This window comes from Sardina pilchardus, chromosome 20 (genome assembly GCF_963854185.1).
Source record: "Sardina pilchardus chromosome 20, fSarPil1.1, whole genome shotgun sequence".
NCBI classification, from domain to species: Eukaryota; Metazoa; Chordata; class Actinopteri; order Clupeiformes; family Clupeidae; genus Sardina; species Sardina pilchardus.
In genome coordinates this window covers 17,843,135-17,868,344 of record NC_085013.1, presented here as the reverse complement: position 1 = coordinate 17,868,344, position 25,210 = coordinate 17,843,135, and the positions used below count along the sequence as shown (strand labels likewise).

Here is a 25,210-nt window from a genome sequence, read left to right as displayed (position 1 = left end):
GTTCAACTGTCTGCCGCTGCACCTTCCCAACTCCACCCCCTGTTTCTATGCCATGACTTAGGAACTATTTTTAGAAATGCCATTTCTCAGAATCAAAGTTTCAAAGCTCTCTCTCTCTCTCTCTGTCTTTGGTGGGACACTCCCAAATGATCCAAAACAGGTTTTTTTTTTTTAACTAATTGATTTACTATGCTCATCAAGTCAACAACATCATACTTCATTCAGCAAGTTGCTTCATAAAAAAAGATAGAGACAAAATATTGCATGCAATGGAGACAACTAAAGGGAATTATATCTAAGCAGGTTATCCTAAGGGTTTACTGCAGGTGGATTGTGAACAGATATTTGGGGAGCATTGCCTTAGGAGACATCGGAGGGACTCTTTGAAAGGTGTCCAAAACTCAGTTTCTGTTCAATGCCAAGTAGAGGCTGCTGAACTGGCCTTTAAGTACCACTAAGCTTGTATGACAGCTGCTCTAAACTTTGTTTCTGCATTCACTGATGTCATCAATAAAAATAAGGTAGGCCTAGTGGTGCGTTCACACGTCTCGGAAGTGGAAGGTTCCCACTTTCAAACTCCCCACTTCCAAAGTGGGAACATTCACTTTGTTGAGTGACATCAACACATTATCCTCGGAGCTCACCCAAAGCCCCCACTTCAAACTGGGAAGTTCCAAGTTCAGGTGCGACGTAACACCCCCTAAACTCTAGAATTCTCCCACTTCCCAGTTGCTCATGAACGCACCATACAGTAGGTCTGATCCTTCATGCATTTCATTGCTGGTCTAAAAAGCAAAACAGGGCAAGAGGGTAGATCTTCTCATCTGTACAAATATGAACCCTTTTCCATATTGCAGCTCATTGGCCCTCATGTATTTTGCGTTTACTAGTGAACGCCATCTAGCGTCGGACCTAACCCGGAAGTATCAAGTTGAAGTGAACTACACATTCCATTAATTAATTGAACAGAGATGCTTTGAAAGATATGGGAACGAATGACCAACAAGGGTCCTTGCAGGTCCAATTTTTCCAAACCTAATGTTGTTAGAAAAAAACACATTGAATGCTTTAAACGCAGCATAAATATCATAAAGTTTCTGAATCCAAACAGAATAGTTAGACCACAAAAGAGTGCACGTTCAATTTCCCACTCCATACCCAACAGATTAAAATGTTTTGTGCTATTTTCAGTCTATGGTTGTTTTACGTTACTCCGCTCTCAGCAACCAAGCTAGATAAGATTACCATGATAAATCAGTAGAAGCCTGTCACGTTAGCTCACATTAGACCAGGTATGAGCAGGCTAGTCTCTTCTTCACATTTACCTTACATAATCATCATAAGGGCATAAACCATTGCAGTAGCAGACAGTAACGTGTCATAGTCATAGCCTACCTGTCTTCTTCTTACGGTGATTGTGCTCCTTGGTGCTTGGTGTGCTTGCTCAATGGATGCTTTTAACATTAGGCCAACATGTTAACTTCTTCCCAAATCTTCCACTGAGGGAAAGCCATCTAACTAATCGATAGCAAGGCAAGTTAACAGAAGAGGATGATGGTACTGGCAGAGCCAGAGCCCGTTAACAGAGAATGTCTAATAAGGGGAGAAGGACCACTAGCGAAATACTTCCGCATGGTACTGCAACTAGAGGGCGATCGCGAGCAAGTGATGAATTAATGGGTAGCAATGGAGCTGAACCCCCCAGTACCACATTTCTCGTTATATAATTTTTTCTCCTGAAATTGCATTAATGCATGCGATGCAGGATAACTTGACTTGACAATCAGCTGACCAATACAATTTTCAATATGTGTTGTTATTCCTAAAAACCCTTTCAAAGTTTTCATGTCACGTGACACAAGCGAACCACTTTACGGCCATACACCTAAAAGAAGGTTCAGCTTCACGACGGTCGTAATCGGTCGCGATTGTCGCAAGCATCCATGAGCTAAATGCTAGCATGTTACAGGGAAAACGGCCCATCCTATGAAAAGCAGAAAGGACGTGAGTGACTTTTTATTTCATTTCCAGTGGAAAACCTATACTCAGGTAGCTACTACGACAATGTACATTAGGAAATGAAGTTGTCAACTGTGAAAAAAACGAGTTCTAGCCGCTTAGCCCCATAGACCACAATTCATGTATCACTTGCTCGGCAACGCCCCTAGCGGAATTTCAACAGATTGCATGAACAATCCGGTACAATGGAGTTAATAGGAAGTGGACCGGCTCTCCCTAAAGGGGCTCTGCCGTTAATCTCCTCCTGCTACCATCGAAGGAGGCTCTTCTTCTTCTGGCGTAAAGCAGTGTTGGCCAATAATAACAAATTGTCATAAAATCGCATTTTATCGCCACCAGCTGGGTTGGAGTAGGTGCATGCATGCCGCAGTGTTGCATGAGTGCCACTAGACATTCTCTGGTGCCACGCCACCCTCAGAGCCCTTACGAATTAGAAAATACATTCTCTGCTACAACCAAGCATTGATTATCCACACTATTTCTCGGTCGTCCGCCAGAGTGCGTTATATCTAATTAGTTTGCAGAACTTGCATCGTTAATTTTTTCAAAGTGGGCCTATATTCAGGACCTGGATTGGAATGCTTATTTCTACTAGACGGCTTTGACTAAACTAGCCTTCTGGGCTCAACTGACAGATAATGTGGAACATTATCAACTCACAGATAATGTGTTTTTAGCCTATGATGTGGAGCCATACTCTCAAAATTTAATTTCTGTCTAAAATTCCGCCGGGTGGTAGTGTTTTCTCCATTGTTAACCTGCGTTTATGTGGTAATATGGATGTCGATGTGTGATTTGTGAAATTATCATGTTTTCACCTGAGCACCTGATGATAGTCAGACGCCTTGAATGTCTGTCTTTAGGCCTACTTTTTCTATGAAAATGAAGCCACCAGGATGATTTTCCCTGGGAAGGAGCCCCTGCTGCCCCCTGGACCCACTGTGGCCCTGAGTTGTGGGTGTAGTATTATTAGTATTGATATAGGAAAAACATAGGCCTAATCAATCTGAAAAAAACCAATGGGTCTTTATATTTCCACATTATTTATTATTAATTATTTCCACAATTATTTTTTCTTATTTTACAGAGTTATTGATTTTTACAGAGTTATTGCTTTTTATTTATGGTTTAACACAAATAGGCTTGTTGACATTCAGTGTCCTATAATTTCCTAGTAATTATTTTGCAATTGTATGTAGGCTATTAGCCTACTAAATCATAGGTCAGCTGTTTTTTTACATGTTGATTAGGCTACATTGTCCAATCATGCTGACAAATCTGGATGTGTTCTTTGTTTCACTGTTTTGGTATTAAAAACAACATTAACACAAATCCCTGATTAGCGAGTATAGGCTATAGCTATACTGTATCTGCCCGATGATGATGTGCAAGATAGCTAGCATACTGTACTGTACATAATTTCGTCTCTAACTAGAGAGAGACTCCCCTCTCAGATCCCAGCAGATCCGTTTGTATTGTAACTACTTCCTCCTCTAGGCTAATGGCCTAGTGTGCAGTCCCTCTGTGTATGACGTCAAATACCTCCTGTAAACACAACAAGGGTTACTGTCATGTCACTGTGTCACGGGGCATGTGTTACACAGTCCTTTATACGTCATTCGGCTTCAATTGCATATTGTTTTCATAATTTATATACATTTAATTCAAAGAACTTTGATAGTTGTGTATTTAAATCTAATTTTGAAATGATGTTGAAACTTTTTAAAATGTGTCTCTGATACAAATGTGGATAGATAAAATATGCTCAAACATTTACTGTCCTTCCTTTAAAAAGGAAATTTATTGTAAAACAAATCTAAAATTCTATTGTTCAAGCAGATGCAACAGTTGTTGTGAGTACCGTGCAAGCTATAAACAGCTACCTGCGAGGAGCCCTGATTACCTTAATAAGCTTAAGATCTTAGGAGCATGTGAGTTTTATTTGTTTTAACATGGCATATGCGCATACTGAGCGCGGCACTCAAAGCCTCCCTAATCCTTTCAGCTGCTCGTCCACCACACGGTAGAGGTGGCGCTCCAACAAGTTCTCTTCAGAGCTGAAATGAAGGGAAAAAATTACACAACAACTTTCGAGGGACTGACCGGCTAATTATGGGATACTTACTCTGTGGATTTATTTCAGGTTTGTCTAACACGGATACTTTTCACTTGTTCTTCTATGGGGACAAAAGCGAGCTGTCAGATGCATCAGTGGATTCGACCATCTGACAATGACAGGTGCAGCTGGTGGATAAAGCCCTAAACCGGACTCTCTTCATGTGAAGAATTCCAAGTCACCTCGCTGTGTTTTCGCATCGCTCGATCGTAGAAGAGTCCTCAGGATTCTGAGATGGGCTGTTCCCCATCCAAAGGAAGCCATTTTGCTGGAGCGCACAGTCCTTTCCGGAGAGGAAGGACTCTTTTGCCCGCCAGCCAAGAGAATGCAGGTGAGTCTGACGATGGGGCAAGTGGAGGCTCCTCCACTGCCGGAGAAACAGATGGAGAGAGACATTCTTGGACCAGTGGGGAGAGGCAGGCAAAGGGTCAGCAGGATGTCAACATAGCATGCCCGGCAAAGAAGCCTGTAAACGAGGGGGGGAGTTGCTCCAACAAACCTGAACCTCAGGAAATCACAGTAAATGTTTTATCTCAAGCAAAGGATAAGCCAGGGGAAAATCAAGAGTCAGGGGAGAAAAAGGCTGTTAAGAAAGCAAAAAAGCCCATCAAAGGAGTTAAGCTTGCCAAGAAGAAAGAGAAAGACAAGAAAGCTCCAGCTGCGGAGGCGAAAGTGGACTTTCCTGAGTTACTGGTGAAAGCCCACCAGGCCGCCTATGGCTACCTTAACCCCAGCATAACCAAATACGACGTCCTGCTCGGACTGTTGGACCACGCTGCTCAGACTCAGATTTCGTTGCAGCCCATGGTGGCGTTCATGCTCATGCGCTACGAGGAGATCAACCGAGGGCTGGAGGAGATCGTGGAGGAAGGCGAGAGACTTCTCAAAGAAAATGGAGAACATCTGGCTTGGCCTTGTCAAATGAAAAATCTCTCAGGCACTCCTGCCAGAACAAGCACGTCCCCCTCCAGCCCCGCGGACCCCCCACCTGATCTACTGCAGCAGCTTCTTCAGTACACCATACAAAGAATGCATCTTGTTAGCCAATCAGTGGGTGCCGTGGGGGACTCAGCGCTGGAAGAGGCCGTGGATTACTTTACCTCCGTGTCTGACGTGCTGGAAGAGAAGCTCAAGGTCAAGCGTGCATCCGAGGCTCGGCTCAAGCGACTGCTGGCACGCGTGGAAGCCGCCACGCTCCGCAAACCCGGCCCGGAGGACTCGGCGCTGTTCAGCGAGGACAGCGGGATCGGCGCGGAGAACGAGTCGTTGGCCGGATCAGACCGACACAGGCGCCGCCGAGAGAGCTGTGGGTCCAGTGGGACCAATTACACGTCAGGAAGCAGCCCCATGGGGGGCCACTTTACTCCAGCCTACAAGGGAACTCCAACGTGCAAACTCACACGTAAAACTAGCTCAAATCTCTCTCTCAACTCCTTAGACTCTTTTTGTAATTTTGCCAAGGAGCAAAGAGACTCTGAGTTTCTCTGCAGCTCTGCCTCGATAGACGATGATGAGAGAGAGGATGGGAAGGAAGTAGATCATCATGAAGGAGGAGAATGTAGTAAGAAGTGCCCGAGCGCCTCCCAATTGCACGCTTGCCAACACCCACGCCGTTTACCCTCTAAACGTATAGAAAATCCACAAAATATAGAGATGACGCTGAAGATGAGGGAAGCCATTAGTGGTCGCATCAAATTTGTACCATCCTCACCGAAGACCAGTCCAAAGGTGAAGCAGGCAGACAGTCCAAAGATTAGTCGGCGACAGTGGAATGAGGAGGAGTCCATGCCCAAACGGCCCCAAACCCCCACACTGAGGACGCCGAAGAAGAAGTCAGCAGTGGCCAAAAATCGGCGGACCCATTCTGCGGATTCGCTTCGTAGTAAAGCTGAGGACCCCACACTGCTGGAGCTGGAGAGGACTCAGAAGGACCTGACTCAGAGACTTGACCGGATGAGTAAGGCTGAGGGGAACCTCAGAAACACTGCTGCTAAACAAGGAAAGGGGAAGACCCAGCCAAGCTCACCGTCAGCACCTGTCCGTTTACGCCCTTTGCAGAAGACCCCACAGAGTCCGTCAAAATCCCCTAAAAAAACAGGCCATGGAAACAGTTCAACTAAAGAAAGGGTGATGAAAAAGGACCATGGAAACTGTTCAACTGAAGACAGGGAAATGGAAAAAGACCACGGGGACAGTTCAACTCAGGAAACAGAGAAACAAGTGGAGATACAAAAGGAATCAGATGTCTGTCTGGATAGATATAATGAAACAGAAGACAAGGCCCTCCCAAAGCCACCTCCTTCAAGCCCAACACCACAGAAGCCCACAGGGCTGTACAGGGGCAGAAATTCTGTGAAAAGATTAATAGACACATTCAGCCATGGAGTTGAGGAGATTAAAGATACACCAGAAAATGTCAAAATCCTCGGCCCTCTGAAGGGCGTGATGAAGTGTGGCATTCCCATCATACCCGGATTAGGGGGCACAGCCACAATGCTCACGATCGGGAATGATAACTTCCGAGTGGACTCGAGAGCCTCTGACAGAGCGGACGATGTTGACCTTGATGACCTCCCTCCCCCTCCCCCCGAGGTACTGATGGACAACTCTTTTGAAAACGTCCAGAAATCAGAACCCGAGGAAGGAGGGGCCGGCAGAGGTCATTCTCCTCTCCTCCGTAGAAGTATGTCCCAGAAGCTGCGTGCGTCCATGCAGCTAGTGACCGTGCTGCCCAGTAGAGGTGGCGTGCGCCCCGGCTCTCTCGGCACGCCGCAGGACACGAGCTCAGCATCTGCAGCACCTCAGCAGGAGCCTCAGCAGAGAGACAGTCACACTTGTGACGTAGTGCCTTCAACGTCCGCAAGTCACAGCCAGTCAGCCGCAACGTCGACGTCCAAAACGCGAATATTGCCCACCACTCCTGTAACGTCCGGCCTTCAACGGAGACTCCCCAGCCCCCCCGTCTTTAAAAGGCAACCCACCCCTCCATCTTCTGCTAGCCCTCCTGTCACACGCAAACTCCCCCAAACGCCACCGTCAGTGAGCCAAAGGAGGCATCCCAGCCCCAGTGCCCCGAGGCAAGATGGCACAGTGACATCTACCTCCATATATCCTCTCAAGGCCCCGTCCCCACCAGCATCCCCGAAAGTGCAGCGATGGTTACGGGAGAACAGCAGTGCTATTAGACAAGATGGCAGCCCTGTGTCCACCTCCGTGTACCCCGTCAAGGCTCCGTCTCCGCCAGCTTCCCCAAAGGTGCAGCGGTGGTCGCGGGAGAACAGCAGCGAAGACTCGTCCTCGTCGCGCATATTCAGCAACGCCCGGTCAGTGTTCTGTCCAGCTTCGCCCTCTCTGTTTGAGGCGAAGCCATGCCCGTTACCCCGACCCCCGCAAGCATGGACTTCCACAAGAGAGGCTGCTATATCTTCTCTTTGGGGGGAGCGAGGGAGGCACCCTGTGCCCGCAAATGGACCAAAGCCTTTCGTCAGACGAAGCCAGTCGGACCGCAGGCCCAGTCTGAATCATCCACCCAGAGGACAAGCGGTCTCCTATGCGGAGAGCTGCGGGAGTGAGCCAAGCATTGCCAGCCAGGGGTGAGTGTGGCATTTAATCTTAATCAAGTTATGTTAAGCACCACCACCATTCGCTTCAAATTTGTCCGAATTTAAAGGGGAAGTTTGCATTCTTTCTTGACAGATTTCCTAATCAGCCTATTTCTAACCTACTCCAAATAGCCATTGTTCCATTTGTTAATGAAATCCAGTTGTTGTCTAAATTCTGTACACTTTGTCATCGGTTGGGGATATGAACAGAATTGGGGTGTAGTAAGGGTGTTTTTTTGTGATTCACCATATCGGCCTCCTTGTGAAAATCTTCAAGTGGAATGGAAATCCTGCTCAGGCTTGAAACTGCTAATTTTCTTTTTGATCATGTGTGAGTCAGTGAGGGTTGTTTGGGAATGTGACTCTTATTATGATGGTGATAATAAGGCAAAGCTCTGAGCTTGAGCTTTCTGAAAAGCAACTGGCTCATGGTGTTATACATAGTGCTCATTGGGTTAGTATTAGCATTATTAAGACCACTGTTTCTTATGCATGGAGATTTTTTATATTGTGTGTATTGATTTTGTATGCAGCAGATGTGAGAATAGATATACCCTTTATTTGAAATAATTGCATAATTATTATACATAATAATTCAGCACTCACTATCATGGTTTATGTCTGTATGTACGGTATGAAATGTTCAACATGGTGTCACATGGTTCTAACATGAAAATGCAGGGCTGAACAACCACACAACCACACACAACATTTGCTAATTTATTGACATACTGTATCACCACACTAAATCAAGCATAAACTGTTTAGCATTTTATTTCATTTATTTTTACGTTGGTACAGTTCAACAACAGTTGTTGTTGTCTCTAGGAAATTCTGAAACTTTAAAGGAACTAAATTACTGAAAACTTCTTTGTGCACTGACCCATGTTTGCCTGTAAGGTCAGGCACATGATGGTAAATCATGAAAATGATGTTAAATCAGGAAATGTGTGACGCCTGGTGGATTGTGTCATACATACAGGTTTAGCACCCATACAAGATCACAGTCTACACTACGTAAACCTCAATATGATATACTTGTGTTTAGTGTTGAAAGAGGTTTTAGAATTGGTAGCCTTACTTATATTGTCATGCAGAGATGAAATGTAATCGTTGTGGGAGAGCTCACTGTGTACTGTGTGATGCTGTTGAAGCAACTTTAGCAGTCTTACTATTTTGAGACATTTCACATCTTCTCTGTATCCCTGGTCAGTAAAAAGTATATATTGTATTTTACAATTTCGGCTAATTTCCCATACAGGTGCAATAACAGCAAAAACAAGGGTACAGTAGCTGGTTAATCCTACAATGATAAACTAGCTATGAGTCAGAGCGTGTGCTTGTGTAGTGTGCGCACACCAGGTATGAGTAACCTGGCCTACTTCCCTAATCCACTTCCTCATGGAGACGCCACTCATGTGTCCTGTGTGCGTCTCTCCTATAGGCTGGAAGATGGACCAATCAAAGACTCTGACAGATGGGACCACCACTCGGACTTCGGCGGGGCGACCCGGTCCTCCTCCCATCCAGATCTGTGCATCATAGGGCAGTCCCTGCACCAGCACCGCGACTGAGTGGGCCGGCGGAGCGGAGGACCCGCGTGGATTATGGATTAGCAACCTCCTCTGAGATTAAGACTTTTTCCACTGGGAAGAGGAGAACGACTAATTCTGCGAAAGCCTCTTAAGTGGTGGTACCTCTTCTTCCCACCTCAGTGTCACTCTTCAACTGCCATTTACTTCAAGATATCTCTCTCTCTCTCTCTCTCTCCTTCTCCCTTGCTTGCTTGCTCTCTCTTCGGAAATCATTTTCAGCAACAAAAGAAATTATACTTTAAGTGATTCAAATATGTCAGATTTTTTATTTGACGCTAAACATTTTCAGTTTTCTTCTGCAATATTTTAAACACCATGACATTTTTTTCTGTACAGTGTTGATCTGATTGTAATTATTTGACATTTTTACTCTGTTTCTTAATAAAACAGTATATTGACACAGCCTTGGTTTTGGGGTTTGTCATATGACCACACCAATATACAGTATTCCCCTTTGCACTGATCCATCCAAATTCAAACAAAAACAAAACAGTAACCTTTTCCACAAGTGGTGTTTCTAATGGTCATAGGGTTCTCTTATAAAAACACACCCACATCTATGTGAGCTTATGAGATGATGTCATGGTAAAGTCCAGATCATTACAGAACCCAATAATTTAAGAGTTCTGTGGACTGGCCTTTTGTTTTTGGCCACCAGCGACTTGATGCCTTTTGAATGGTAGTGTGTTGTAGAGTAGTGATTGTATTTTTTAAGCAAAATGATTCAGGACCTTCCTAGTACTGGGCTGGTGTGAACCAACCACTGTGTGCAGTATCTTGTTAGGTCAAAGGTCAAACTGAACCTGCAGATAAAAATTACACTTTAAATTCAGCTTTAAATAACTGATTTTAAACTGTTGTGTTCAGTCCCAATTCAAGTTGTTTTCAGACCTGATCATATTGCCAAATTCAAATAAAATAAATGAGATGTGAGATGCTATTGGAAAATATTGTTTTTAATTATCTGCAAAATAAATGTTATCTAAATACATTTTATATAGAAAAGTTATTGTATATAGACAACTTGTATGGCAATTTTTCACAGCAAACAAAAATGAATAAGACTGGAATGCAGAGGTACTAAGTCTAACAGGAGTCATCCAAACATGCAGTCAATTCTTGTGAAATATCTTTAAGAGTTGTCAACATTGCGTAAGATACATATTGAGCTTGTCCCAAAGCTATGAAAAAATACTGTATAAACATTTGAGACCGTAATACAAAAGGTATCACATCTAGTGATAGCACATGGTAAATTTAATATACATGTACATGTAGTATAAAAAGAGTGTATATAATTGTATGTAACAAAGATGTAAACTTCATATATGCATAAATGACGCCTGCGCCAGAAAAAAAAAATATATATATAAAAACTGAAACTACGGCCAAGAACAGATCTAAATCAATACCACAATCATATTTGAATGCATTCTGGATGAGCACACCCAATGAAATCACATCAAAAGAACCCAAGACCTGGAGTAATGTTGAGGCGTGTAAGAACCTGCTGGATGCTGTGAGTAATGCAAAAGGTGTAAACGACAACGAGGGTAATGAAGGAGTCTTGGCATCAGTAACAAACATCGGGCCCCATCTTTCTGTTTCTCATTTTCGCATCATCAAGGGCTCAACCTCCACGCTGCCAGGCAGGAGTGCTCCTCCAGGCCACTGGGCGGCGCTCCAGAGGGTTGAGCTAAGTGCTTCTAGCTGGCGTTGCTGGCTAGCTAGCTAGGCCTTCTTATCTGAGGCTTTTGCAGTAAACATGAACCACAGTGATGGCGCAGGGCTCCAGCTCAAGCTCATAACTTGGCCTCGGCCTCGGCCTGCAGCTGCTCCAAGAGGGGGTTGGCCTCGCTGCTCGGGGTCTCCACGCTGTCCCGCCGCACGATGCACGTGGGCCGGTGTCGGTTGAGCATCAGAATCAGCTGCTGACGCTCGTGCTTCAGCTCTTCGATCTGGGCCTTGAGGTCAGAATTCATCATCTCTAGCCTTTCGGATTCCTGTGACAGCCAAGGAAAAGAGGCAAAGGAATCAGTTATTCTACAAAAAACAATGAATCGTTGCAGATATGACGTGCCAAAAGGTTTACTTGATACGTAACAGGGTTCAAAACTGCCAGTGGTTTAAAGCACTGAGAGCCCGGATGAGTTCAAGAAGGACAAAAGTGAGGAGGAACTTGTAAAGTGAACGCAAACAAGACATCAGAAAATGACGACGGTCTTTTGATGGTAACGCACCTGTTGTAAATATTCTGTTCTCTCTTTCTTTTTGTTTCGACATCGCGCTGCTGCCACTTTGTTCTTCTCTCTTCTCCTTTTCCTCCTGTCCTCCTCCTCGTCTCTCTGAGCAACACCAAGAGTAAACAATACATAAACAATAAATAAGGCTGTTGACATCCATGGACATCAAAGCTCATTTGACCTCTGATATCAGATATGGGGATTTACACAACATTTTCAGATATTGCATTGACACCATTTTAAGTGTTTTGGGGACAAAACATATAAAAGTCAATATATTCCATATGTTGAAATATATTCAAACTATATTTAACTTTGTACATTCAAAGTCATATAGACAAAATGCTACCAATGAGCCACAGAGCTAATTAAGCATTCTGCTTCACAGCACTAGTGGTGACTTCACTAGCTGCCGAACACTGAGGTGTTCTGCCCGGTACTGTGTGGTCCTTACCTCAGTCTTCATGGGCCTCTTGGACCTCTTGCCCAGCAGATGCAGTGGGGACAGCATGGCACCCAGGCTGCACAGGTCAGCATACTTGAGCTGATCGGTGAGCGTCGTGGCAGAGATGCCCGCCAGTAGCCCCAGGCCGGGCAAGGAGCCGGCTGCCACGGAGGGATCAGGGATCGGCCCGGGCATCATGGTGCTCCCTCCTACGACCACAGCTGACACACACACACACACACACACAATTGGACAAACAAAAAATAAAATCAATTTAATTTTTTGTTCAACCAAAATCGGCATCAGGCGCAAAATGCGATTTATTTTTATAAATAAGAAATTTCATAGATAAGTAATCTTGAGCTTTCCTCAAAAGATTCCTCAGCATTTCATCAGATACAATTTTTTTTATTACTATTGAAATCATTTTCATTGATTTTCCGCATTAAGCCACCACAACCTCTTATCAAATATGGGGTAGCCTTTGCAGTCACAGACAGAGAAGAGGACCACTCTCAAAGGATTTTTTACAATCACTGGCTGCTCTGAGTATCAGTTAGACAAGTAACCTCCTCAGCTCAGTATGCCCTATGACCCCTACTGTTACTGTACACTGCCTTCAAAACTGAATCAGAACACTTTTAATCTTGAAACTTTCAGATAAACAATACCGTATATATAAAAAAAAAATAACTGTTGCTTATATCAACACAAAACAATGCACTTTAAGGAAACCATTACGCCACAGTGTGAGAATTTGAGATAGACGATCTCACTGATACAGGATGTCATGAGATGGGCTGTCCTGCACCTGTGTAGTAATTCGTCACTAGAGGGCGATAGAAACAAGATGGCTTCACTTCGGAGGCCAGCTGCTAACATCCACTTCCTCAGCTTAGTTATTGGCCCTTTCCGAAACCAGTCCCTACTCACTTCGACTCGGTTAGCGAGTGAACTTCCTTTTCAAGTCCACTCGTGGGTGCGGAGAACACTCGCATTTGAAGTTTTAGGGGGTTAAAACAGCGCTACATTTCGGATGCGCTTGAAGGGAGAAGGAAGTTGACGTCATATTCGTTTTCATAGAAATTATGAAGCCAATATATATTAAATCGCCAATTAAGATGTTCTGGACACCCCTATGTATTAGGATATACATCCCTCTTCTCTCCTTTCATTACTATGAGTGAGGAGTTGCATTTTATGCTTTATTTAACATCAAATTATAAAAGTGCTGTAAATGCGACCTGCACATGTAGGCTATTCAAATATTACAGCCTACTTCTGTACGATCTTGCACATTTTACTGAGTATCAAACTGAACATGAGTTGTTACAATGTAGCTTAAATCACGCTTTTGTCTGTAAATGCCGTCATACGGACCAAAAAACAACTGGCAGGGAGATACACGAGCTGCACGAACACTTGAAAACGGTTGCACCTGCGTTTCAAGTCAGCATCGATGCTGACTTGCTCCTGGAGGCGTGGTAGCCCCTCTCCCTAGGCACTTCACTCGACTCAAAATTCGTTTCGGATGATACTTAATGTGGCGGACCCTCGCGTGAACGCGCAAACGAAGTGGAAGTGTGTAGTGTTAGGATTTAGGGGCTGGTTTCGGAAAGGGCCATTATCTACAATGTGGCTGTAGGCTACTTGCTCAACTTTGTCTTAATATGCCATATGTCCCTGTCTGAAACACTTAGGGGTGTTTGAACACTTATTAAAAGTTGGCCATGTAATTCAACAGGAGCTAAACCTGGTATTACACAGTTTCTACACCAACATGGCACAATAGTTAATAACATAATTATCAATAAACAGAAATGATCAAATCAAATTCCCCTTTCACAAGCCAGGGGTCATGCAGGGGTCGCACAGGGGTCAGGGGTCCCGCCGGGTTTCTAAAGTGTGTGTAGTTGGCATGTGGTACCCTATCAGACAACACTAGCACCCCTACAACTACGCAGACTATGGAAAGGGGTGATCAGAAAATAATGAATGGATTAACAAACAAACAAACAAACAAACAAACACACACACTGACGAATGATTAGAGAAATGGCAGCCACATAGAGGCATCTTTCACACCCCTCTGATCCCACTGCACCATCACCAGTCCAGAGCATGTCCTGTCTTGTTCAGCCCTCGTCTTTACATGGCATACTGCCTCAGTTCAAACTACACATGGGCCAGACAGGACAATTACATGGACATCAATTATGACAGTGTGACCATGTGTTGACTGTCACTGTGAAAACAACATTGCTTTTGACCTTTGTATGATGTTGCCTTTGAGACATTGTGAATCCCAGAGATTGGTAGGCCTACTAATACTACAAATCCCCCCACAAAATCATCCCAGGAAATGCAACATAATCAAAACATGCTATAGTACAATCTATTGAAAAATAAGTTGCTAATTGTTTTGCCTTTTTTATGGTAGTGGGGGGGAGGGGGTCCTCTGGCCAAAATAACATGTGGTTGGTCCATTTTGCACTGCCAATCAGCAAACAGAGGGAAGTGATTTTAGTAGTTGACAAAGAAGACACATTTAAGAGTCATTGCATGAGAAAACCAGGCAGAGGTGGGAAGATGGGGGTCGGCCAAATCGGCTCATACTTTGTATATGTGATAAGTATGTGGAACTATGAACAGCCATATACTTAAAACCCTCCAGCTGTTTTTTGTTATGGAGTTCTGGGACCCCTCTCAGAGACCCTCAAAAATCCAACAATTCATGGCTGAAAATTACTGAAATTGCCATTTCTACCCTGATTATCCTGATAAAGATATGAACATAAGCTTTATATTTCCATAGAGCCTAGGTAGCATAGTTTTAAAGACCAAAAGGTGCACCGAGGGGTTATCTACACCACTGAAAGCAGAATTTTCCTCCCTCTAAATTTCGGTCATTTTTAAGAAGCATTATCTCGTATTCGCAGTGGCTTTGGTGGATGGTTTTACTGTTGCTGGAGAAAGGAACATCTACTGATTCAAAAACAATTGTCGTCTAATTGGGCCACACATAATGTGTGCCGTGCCAGGAGGGTCTTTAGCAGGATTTCTCGTGTTTTGGCCTATGATAAACCATATTCAGATCGCCATCACATGGCCATACCATGGCATTACATCACAAACAGATGTAATGCCAGATGTTTGCGATGTAATGGCATGGTATGGCCACTCGGTGGCGATCTGAATAGTCTAGTTTCACATGTATGACAACCAAGAACAACAATGCATGCAGAGGTCTGCACTCTTTGAGTGCTTTTCTAGTTAATTAAAGCTTTCTTTAACAATTTGTCATACAGTGACACAAAAATTTACCATAAATTACCCTATAGTGAGATATTATTGGTTTATTATACTCCAAAACCCGAAAAAAAACCCGTAAAGACCCTCCTGGCACGGCGCACATTATGTGTGGCCCAATTAGACGACAATTGTTTTTGAATCAGTAGATGTTCCTTTCTCCAGCAACAGTAAAACCATCCACCAAAGCCACTGCGAATACGAGATAATGCTTCTTAAAAATGACCAAAATTTAGAGGGAGGAAAATTCTGCTTTCAGTGGTGTAGATAACCCCTCGGTGCACCTTTTGGTCTTTAAAACTATGCTACCTAGGCTCTATGGAAATATAAAGCTTATGTTCATATCTTTATCAGGATAATCAGGGTAGAAATGGCAATTTCAGTCATTTTCAGCCATGAATTGTTGGATTTTTGAGGTTCTCTGAGAGGGGTCCCAGAACTCCACAACAAAAAAGAGTTCGAGGGTTTTAAGTATATGGCTGTTCATAGTTCCACATACTTATCATACAAAGTATGAGCCCATTTGGCCGACCCCCATCTTCCTACCTCCTGCTGGTTTTGCCTGGTTTTCTCGTGCAAAGACTCTTAAATGCGGCAACATTAAGGTGATAAGGATGGTGATAAGGATGGTGTTGAGCATCATGAAGAGTGCTGTATTTGAGCCATCACATCTCCATTACAGATGTGCTGCTAAGGAAAACAGAATAGGGGTTCAGAAAAGACTTTGATTATGTAAGGCCTCCCAAAGCATGTCCAATCCTGTTCTAATCCGCATCTTTAAAGTGCTACTTCCTGATTTCCCTCAACTAAAGGACCAGACAGGACACTTATTTATAAATGATGACCGTGTGAAACATGAACAGATCACTGTTCTCTTTTTTTAGGGGTGGCAGAATGATTCACAGAAAACTCCCCATTCACATGCACAGCGATACTCTTGTCGCCTCACACTTTTAAAGTATTCTAACTTTTCAAAACGCTTTGTGTCGCTATTGGTTACATCACCTGAAATCGCTGAATTACAGTAGCATCACAAGGTATCTTGTCACTAGTCGTCGTATTCTTAAATGGGGCTTTAATAGGTTGTTGTGAAACAGACTATAAAATTCAAATACCACAGTGAAATGCTCCGCTCCATAACACCAACACGTTTTCATATTGAGAGAACTGAATTGTGAATTTTATATTTATCAGTTATGTCCTGATGTCCCTATTTTTTGTTTCTTATGTGCACTCATGCTCATATCTGTGTGAAGCACTTTGAATTGCACCTATGTATGAATTGTGCTATAGGCCTATAAATAAACTGCCTTGCCTTGCCTTGCCTTACTGTATAACTGTGTTTAGAAATACAGAGGAACATTCCAGATTGCCGGGTTGGCATCAATCATGGTCTGATTCATGGTGTGGTTCATGTGAGGTGGGATGACCAACGCCATGTCCCGTTGGCCTGGAAGGATACTTAACTCCTGACTATTTTCCTGTTAGGGTTAAGCAGCTGGTGGATCTTTAGGGGGTTTCTTCCTTACTGCGCATCACTGTAAATAAACTCAGCTACTGCTTTTTCCTACCATTACCTAACTGAATCTCCATTCATCTTTGGTACCAAAATGACCAACAAAACTCTGAAAAGACCTTTGATCACCTTTTAAAAATTACTTTTATTAACTTTATACTACTCTCTACCTATAACTGATACATGTTAAGGCTTTTCTACACCAGAATGTAGTTTTTAACAGATTACAAGGACTCAATCTATCTAGCAGAGGTCTGGTAAAAATACAATAGTAAATGTATCGTAGTTCAGACAGGTTTGTTCACAAAGCTAAATGGAAACCGGCCGCCTATTCCCCGGACAACAGGGGAAAAGGGAGGGAGAGAAAGAGATTATTCATTCAGTCTTAATCACAAAAATAAGACTTGTGAACTGGCATGGACCAGGGGCCCACAAAAGGCATACTTGTGGTTTAGGTACATTCATCGCATTGCATTCAATCCATGTACGGTGTAAGCAGTCCAGTACTCAACACCATTATTCTCTCTCTCCCTCCCTCCCTCTCTCTCCCTCCCTCTCTCTCTCTATCTCTCTCTCTAAAATACATGCATTCTGTCATTTAAAAAACAACTGTGTGTGTTCCATTATTTTGAGGTTGGTGTATACCTTTTATACAAACAAACAAACAAACAAACAAACAAACAAACAAACAGACAAACAAATGTTTCCTAAACAAGAGGAGCAGACAAAGAAATCTGGAAACAATCTGGAACATGATGAAATCTCATTGCACAACACTACCATTTTGACATGGGTCTAACTAACCACCATGGGTCACGGCTCTGACCTGTACAGTATGCCATTTTGGGGACATTGAGCAAGGCCCCACATGACCACCTCATATTCCATTTCCAGTTTCATTTCTCTCATACTGATGAGGAAAATCATGGGAGAATGTCATTTACGGAACTTTTAACACTATTGCAAGATGCAATACAAAAAGCCATCTCAGCCGCCCCATCCCCACCCCCCATGAACACATCAAATATATCTGAAATGACTATGACATGTTGTAAAATACTCCCATTTACAAATAAAGATATCAGTGAATGTTTTGAACATTTGAGTTAAGGTGCCATCTCACATGACTGTTTCAAATGATGAAGGTCAAATGTCTATGGTCTGCTGGCAACTCTCATACTTTCTCTTAACAACTAAGATCTCAACATAAAGAATAAGATGTCATCTTCAAGTGTACTTAGATTCTTATTCTTGCAACCCTGATGTTAATGATGAATTCAACTTGACCATAAATTGGAGGCATGTAGCTGATTGTTTATTTTTAGCATCTGTAAAGCTATTATATATAATTTAACAGAATATAACAATAACCACAAACACATACCAACCACAACTCTGTAATATATAAGGTAAACAGATTAAGAGACTTTTGAAGATCCCAAAGCTATCGCTAAAACAAAGAATAGTTGGTAAATCCTTCCACCAACGAAGAACAGAAGAAAAGAGTCTTGACTGAGACCTCTTAAGCTGGTGATGATACAGTACGTCGGGCCACTTTTTGAGCTTTTGAGCCACACGTGGGCTGAGCAACATGTGTTCTGATTGGATGATCAAGACAATTGCCTGCCTACTGACGATTAAAGCACTCAAGAAGAGAAATTGATGCACAATATCAATGGGAATGAGCCTGTACAACAACCCTAAAGAAAATGATCAGAAACACTGCTCAGAAAGTTGCCCAAGTATATCATCAGCTTTAGTGCTGATCAATGACAGCACAGCGGACGTCTACAACAACAGTTGTTGTACTCTACTGATACTATATCTGGCACAAGCCCTGTGCATCTTAGAGCAGTAAGCCACTCCAAATCTGAATGCAAGCAACATCACCCTGTATTGTTTATTTCACACATGAATTGAATAATCTATGTGTTATAATTACTCTATAACTAAGTGTAATCAAATATACATTTGATTGTATGATATTCATGCTCTTAAGATTTAAAATATGCTTCTTCTAACTGGACGAACGATTTGTGGACTATGAAAACAAGATTATGTATTTATTATATCTCTGTAAGAACATTGGTGAATCCCAGAAATCAATGGGTAGGTCTACAGCAAGTCTAAAAGATCATTCAAGGGAATGTAAGATAACCAAAACACACTATAACAGAAAACAAGAAAATTGTTAAATCAGTTGTTAATTATTCAGGTTTTGTCCTCTGGCCAAAATAAGGTTGTTGCTGCACCGTCTCAGATTTTGTTCAAACCTTGTCTATATCAAGAATGGGTCCAAAAACCAAGCCCTGGTATTTCTGTTCAAAGCTTACTGTATGTCTTCATAGTAGCCTATACTTTATGGGATTCCTAAGGATGCTGCATTACCTCCATACAGTGGTTCTCAACTTTTCACAGTGAGTTCCACCACCTCAAAAAAACATATGGCTATGTGAGACACAGTAGCCTATAGGCCCATTTCACATCGTACGCTACATACTGTGTACTGTTAGTGTTTTGCATCTGGAGTTTTTTCGAAGAAAGACAAAACATAGTTTACATTTAACTTCAGCGATCACGTGGTTAAGGATGTATATTTTTGATGTAATATAATATCCAATACAAATGTGATACTGAGGAAAAACAGAAAATTAATTCCTAAAGGACTTTGATGATGTAAAAGTATACAGTCTGTCAACTGGTAGTGGACTGTGATGGAAGAAACTTATGAAATGGTAGAGAGTCTACAGGTTAGCTCAATCTGAACATGCCAATTGGGCCTACACAGTATGGGCATGTAGAGGATACAAATGAACTGAATGTTCCAGTAACTGTTTCAGCATAATAAATTCTGAGCACTGTAAAATCAAATGCATGCATGCCCGGTGTTGAGGTAGATGCAGATGTTTTTGAAGGCCTATGAATAACAGTTATTTATCCAGTGATGTTGAATTGGCCTATGCAATGTGTTGTTTGTAAAAGTAGGCCTGATACAAAAAGTTATTTTATGTAATTCAGTTTACAATACAGAAGGGCAGCGTCCAGTGGATAGAGTTTGGTTTTAAGGCCTTCACGTTTTCTCCACAGCGCTATGACAGTCCAGTGACATGACTTGAAGCGGAAGTTAATAGTCAGAAAGGCATGTAGTCTGCCCTTACATAACAACACCACCAGAAGCAAGGTGACTAGACTCTCAATTGTCTCTTCTCGAAAAATCCCAAGTTCAACGTTAAACGATTCGTGAGCGCAATTTACTGCAACATAGACGGTTGTGAATAGAATAAAAACGAATGAAGTTAAACGTTAAAGAATTTGCCATTTTTTCCTACCCATGTTGGAAATTTCAGGAAATAGTAGGCTAATGTTGCAAGTTTAACTGCAACGTGAGCATGGCGCTCAGCACTATCCACCACACTAAAAGTTAGTAAAACTTTTTTGGATTACCTGGGTTGGTTTCCGTGTTCAGCAAATGTCCTTTTTTGGGATCAGAAGATGGTCTAGAGTATATTTTAAAAAGTGGATATCGTTGCATCAGCCCGTTTCTTTACCGATCCCTATTTTGAAGATTTGGGAATGCGGAAGTCAGTCGCTGTGCCAGCCAGACGAGCGCAGGGATGGACAGACGCAACATGACAAAACCAAAGGGCCAGTGAAGTGAACGAAGAACCGCTCGCTCCTCCCCTTGGAAACCAGAAAACAAACACATCATTGAAGCTTTTCTGCTGAAAAGACCCCTTGGCATTCCTATTTCCCCCCTAGACCACATGGCTTTTCTGTTCCTTATGTGCAACATTTTGGAGAAGAATTGGGCCTATAGAATTTGTGGATGTGGAAATTAGTTGTTAAAACTCCTGCAGACCTGTAGGCCTATGTAATAATTAAGTCTGGCTGTATTTTCAGTCATCGGAAATGCTGGTCTGAATCCTCCTGGATCGGAAAGAAATTAATTATTTAAACATACATAGGGCGTGCTCTCTCTTTTATATGAGCCTACAAGGCACAGCCCAGGCCATGGGCCAGACAAATCTGAGCATTGCATTAGAATGTTCTCTAACATTTTTTGGTGTCAGACAGAATAGTTTACATGATTCAATCTAGCAAATAAAACCCAGCATATCTGTATAGTCTGCCTACCACTATCAGTAAGACCAAGTCTATAGCGGCATAAACAGAAATCAACCAAGAATTTGATGTGGATATTTATTCATAAGCAATCAATGCTCATTTAACTTTTTTTGACGAACAAGTCAAAATTCAAATGGTAGAAAAATAAATTATAGTAGAGTACATCTCAATAGATATAGCACGGGATGTTTTCATGGAAAACTCTAAACATTTTTTAACAAATGAATCAAAACACAGTCTGAATGATGACACCGAGGTATGACCCATGAAGGATATGTACATAAGCACAACATTCAGAGTTATTAATATACAATTGCCATCAAAAACACAAACTCAGTCCATTCCACAATACAGTAAACCCAGAACAAGAATAAACATAGATGAAACTAACTCTGATATTATATATAGCATCTCTGCATGCTTTTCAAACCAGAACATGGTTCATACCCATCCATAAAATGAATAGCCATGCTTTTAGCTACATTAGCTACCTGGAAGAGGGTTAATACAAGTTCTTTCACACTTAACATTTTCTTTGATGCAGCCATTCAACCAGTGGCGTTACACCAACAGCACATCAAGTCAAAATCTGGACAGCACAACATGACATTTAGTCTAGTGATCTCCAATCAGTAAATCCAGCCAGTTCTCTGCCATCTTGTCACAATTTCACTCATAGAGCCAAAAGGGTGGGAGAGTTGAGGATGTCCACTCTGGAGTCGCTTTTACAAAACTCAGCGCCGTCGGGGACCGAGTCCTGCTCAGGGCAGGTGAACGTGAAGACCGACAGGTAGCTGCTGCAGCTGGGCGTGGACATGCTGACCACTGGTGTGCTGAGAGGCTGCTCCAGGTCGCTGGCCACGGACTTGTAGAGCGTCTCCCAGTCGGCCAGGCCCAGCGGCCCGCTCAGGTCAATGTCGGGCACCGAGCGAGCCGTCTCCACGTGCATGCGCTCCTCGGCGCCCACCAGCAGGTTGTCCAGCAGCTCTTCCCGGACGTCCAAGCTGGGCTCAAGGTCACAGAGGTCGCTGTCCTCCGCCGTGGCACACAGCAGGATGTTAGAGTTGCCCGAGATGGCCGAGTAGGGCACGACAGGGTCGTCCAGCTCCGGCAGCACCGGCGCCTCCTGGGGCCCCTCCTCGGACAGCAGCTTGCCCAAGGCGTCGGGGCTGGAGGGGGTCTGTGGAGACGGGCTGGATTCCTGGAGCACGCCCTCCAGATCTGTGAGCATCTGACAGGTGGGTCTGTGTGTGGCGAGGACGTACTCGAGCCTCTTCTTCTCCTTCAGCAGACTGTTGATCTCTGCCTGCAGCGTGGCTTTGTCGTCTTCAAGCTGGTCTGTCTCCTTTGAAAGAAATCAGAGTTATTTCTTTGAATGAACATTTCGGAAGGAGCAGTGGTTTTGGTTTAGGCCTACTTCAGTTTTTAGAAAACATGACATTTCTCAGGCAAAGGTATAGGCACAGGTAGCTTTATAGGTTTACTTACAGCTTGCAAGGTGTCAGTGAGTTCCCTTCTTCGATTGCGACATTTTGCAGCAGCCATCTTATTCCTCTCTCTCCTCACCTTCATCTTCTCCTCTTCCTCTGGAGAAAGCTGCGAAGAGTCATAGCAGGCAACAGGAAACTGTCACTATGCTGTCCCCTATGAAAGCTGGTGCATATGTTTCCCCCCCTCTGCTTCCTATGTCTATGTCTGTGTAAACGCATCGAGCAGGCGCACAGACTACGCATGACTCCTGATTCGTGATAGGCTGCCAATATGTTCCATAGCCTATACTCTAGATGCCTATTGCTGCATTGTTTGCAAGACGGCGAGATCGATCTAGAGTCGCTGCTACAAAGAGACAGGCTACAATATTATTGCGCACATGTAGCGCGGAAAACGCAACATACCAGTTCGTTTTTCCCCTTCCTGGAGGAATGTTTGCCCTTGTTACTGCCAGCTTTGGGGGGTGCAGGGACGGAGTTCTGCGTTTCACTGGTCTGCGCTTTGCCCAGAGATGGTGAGACCGACGTAATGATGGTCGGCTGGACCATCCACTGCAAATCTGGGGTAGTTGAGATCGCAGTAACCGTGGGAGCAAACGGAACCTCAGACACGTCCATCTGCCAAGCAATACAAATAAAAATATTAACCAATATCGTTGCACAGTTTATTTTTGTATGCAACCTACTGTAAAATTAGTTCGCCTCCGCAATAAAATCTAAGTAGAAAATAATCCCTTCACTCTTGCGTGCAGCCTGGCCTACAATTCAAAAGACTGACATGTAGCCTACTTTAGGGATCTTAACAACATAGCATAATTATGTTATATAATCCATGCAATAATTGGTTAAAATATATTTAGACGTCCAAAAATAGACTCCTCCAGATCAATATTCGACATTTCATTGTTGCTGACGTCAACACTGACGCAAGGCTGCTGTGGAGTCTCCTCAATGGGTTGATTTTTCTCAATGAACCACAGTATAGGCACTCCCAGTGTTAGATTAACATGCATGATGTGCCATCTGATAGATCAATTAAACATTCCTATTATGGAAAATCTAAGCATATTTGAAATTCCTAATTAATTCACCCCCGAAAAGATTAATATAGAACAGAGCAAATACACTGTTTAGTCAGTGTTATCATGGCCAAATCGATTCTGGCCATATTGGCTGGATGATCAACAGCTGTCAGCTATTATTTTGCAACATGTCACATCTGTAAACAAGTACTCGCTTCTTCATCAAGTGGCAGTCATAATAAAGTAACCTAAGCCCACATCAAATCGATGGCTTTTGTGTCGAACCCAAGCTCCTATATAGGACAGAATAAAATGCACCATCGATAAAGCTATAATTTCCCTTTCTCTTGTGATGACTGTTGAGTTCTACCTGGGTGGTCTCTGTCGGAGAGGCAGAAGATGTGGACAATAACGCGTCCGCTTGCGACTGAGGGTAGTAGGCGAGGGTTTCCCCCGCCGGAGAGCCTGAGCTGCAGCGTGACGAGGAGTCAGAGTCGGTATTCGCGTTGCTCGAGAACATTTTCCTCTTTTAATTCCACAGCCAGGCGGAAAACAAACAAAAACAATAGCCTATGCTACTTCGCAGTTAATTTTAAATCCTTTCCAGATGTGTGTTTTCTTCTCCAGGTTCGTATACCTGGTAACTGATAGACCACTGTGCTAGCTCCTCCTATTTATAGTCTGACAGAATTTTATGAATGAACTGAGGTTGTACCATTTGAGCAAATGGGAGCCGCGTGACATTTTAAGACAAAGAGTTTATCCCTCTTCGACAGAAAACTGCATATTTTCTACATTAAGATTCCGTTATCCACCACCAGAATAAGCAACTGATAAGGGAGTTTCAAAAACCAAGGATATGGTCCATGATGAAACCCCCCATGAAAAGGAGATGGGCCTATGGCACGTGTAACACGTTCATTCATAAATTTATGCGTGGAGGTCGATCCGACCTGACACTTCGCTGCTGTGAGCAAGACTGCAGTATGGGTTTACGTTATTTTTTTTCTCCAAATTAAGCAACGCTTAGGCCAGATTGTATTGCATTCCAGTTAAAGAATGATAAGAATAGCCTATCATATTTAAATTCTTCTCATGAAATATTAAAATATCATCAGTGTGACAATGAAGACATGCAGGATGTTGGACTTAAAGAGAAATTCCCACCCTACTTGGATGATATTTATGGAGAAAGCTATGGTTATGCTTTTAAAAAGGGTAGACTGTCATATACTGTAGGACCATGTTTTGTATGTTTGACACTTGTATGTTTTGTGTACGTAGACCAGACCTTACATTCATAATGCAACAGTAATTTCTTTATTAGAGGCAAGCCAGATAATAATAATGATAAATAGACAAAGAAAGAAAGAAAGAAAGAAAGAAACCCTCTTGGCCCAGACATCAGGGTTTACTTCATGCCTGCTTGTCTGTCTGTACATTGGCCCTTGAGGGACTGAAACTGATAACCCAGGCAAAATATGGAATCATCACTTGTGGAAGAAGTTCATTCAGCTGTTTTATTTTTTGGAAAAACGACAAACCACAGATGTGCCTCAAAATTGTAACAGAGGAACATTCTGACTATGTGAAAAATGTATGGTAATCTTAATTTATTTTGCAGATAATGTAGAGGAAAACATATGGAATGACAAGTTTTTGCACATTCTCTGACCTTTTCACAGTAAATTCCCTACACATTAAAATATAGCACCTCTATAGTAAATC

General features: G+C 42.9%; 4 protein-coding genes across 4 annotated transcripts in view; 1 reads left to right on the top strand and 3 right to left on the bottom strand.

The window, feature by feature from the left end:
* The window catches only part of zgc:103755 (uncharacterized protein LOC449988 homolog), a 30,262-nt gene extending 28,686 nt beyond the window's left edge, over positions 1-1,576 (bottom strand). The window contains exon 1 of the mRNA XM_062523221.1: positions 1,396-1,576. The gene's annotated coding sequence lies outside the window, so the exon portion shown is untranslated. The remainder of the gene's footprint in view (positions 1-1,395) is intronic.
* A 2,793-nt stretch (positions 1,577-4,369) lies between these two features.
* On the top strand, positions 4,370-9,311 carry pcare1 (photoreceptor cilium actin regulator 1). The gene is made up of 2 exons (XM_062523544.1): positions 4,370-7,728; positions 9,182-9,311. Exons 1-2 carry the CDS (start codon positions 4,370-4,372, stop codon positions 9,309-9,311), a joined length of 3,489 nt encoding a protein of 1,162 aa, XP_062379528.1.
* A 264-nt stretch (positions 9,312-9,575) lies between these two features.
* Positions 9,576-20,451, bottom strand: jdp2a (Jun dimerization protein 2a). Its single transcript, XM_062523650.1, has 4 exons — positions 20,290-20,451; positions 12,030-12,241; positions 11,573-11,677; positions 9,576-11,335 (listed from the first exon to the last, which is right to left on the bottom strand). Exons 1-4 carry the CDS (start codon positions 20,375-20,377, stop codon positions 11,135-11,137), a joined length of 606 nt encoding a protein of 201 aa, XP_062379634.1. The 5' UTR covers positions 20,378-20,451; the 3' UTR covers positions 9,576-11,134.
* Positions 20,452-21,037: 586 nt separating this feature from the next.
* Positions 21,038-24,002, bottom strand: fosaa (v-fos FBJ murine osteosarcoma viral oncogene homolog Aa). Its single transcript, XM_062523543.1, has 4 exons — positions 23,853-24,002; positions 22,866-23,078; positions 22,459-22,566; positions 21,038-22,315 (listed from the first exon to the last, which is right to left on the bottom strand). The coding sequence occupies exons 1-4, from the start codon at positions 24,000-24,002 to the stop codon at positions 21,644-21,646; spliced, it is 1,143 nt and encodes a 380-aa protein (XP_062379527.1). The 3' UTR covers positions 21,038-21,643.
* Between the last annotated feature and the right edge of the window lie 1,208 nt (positions 24,003-25,210).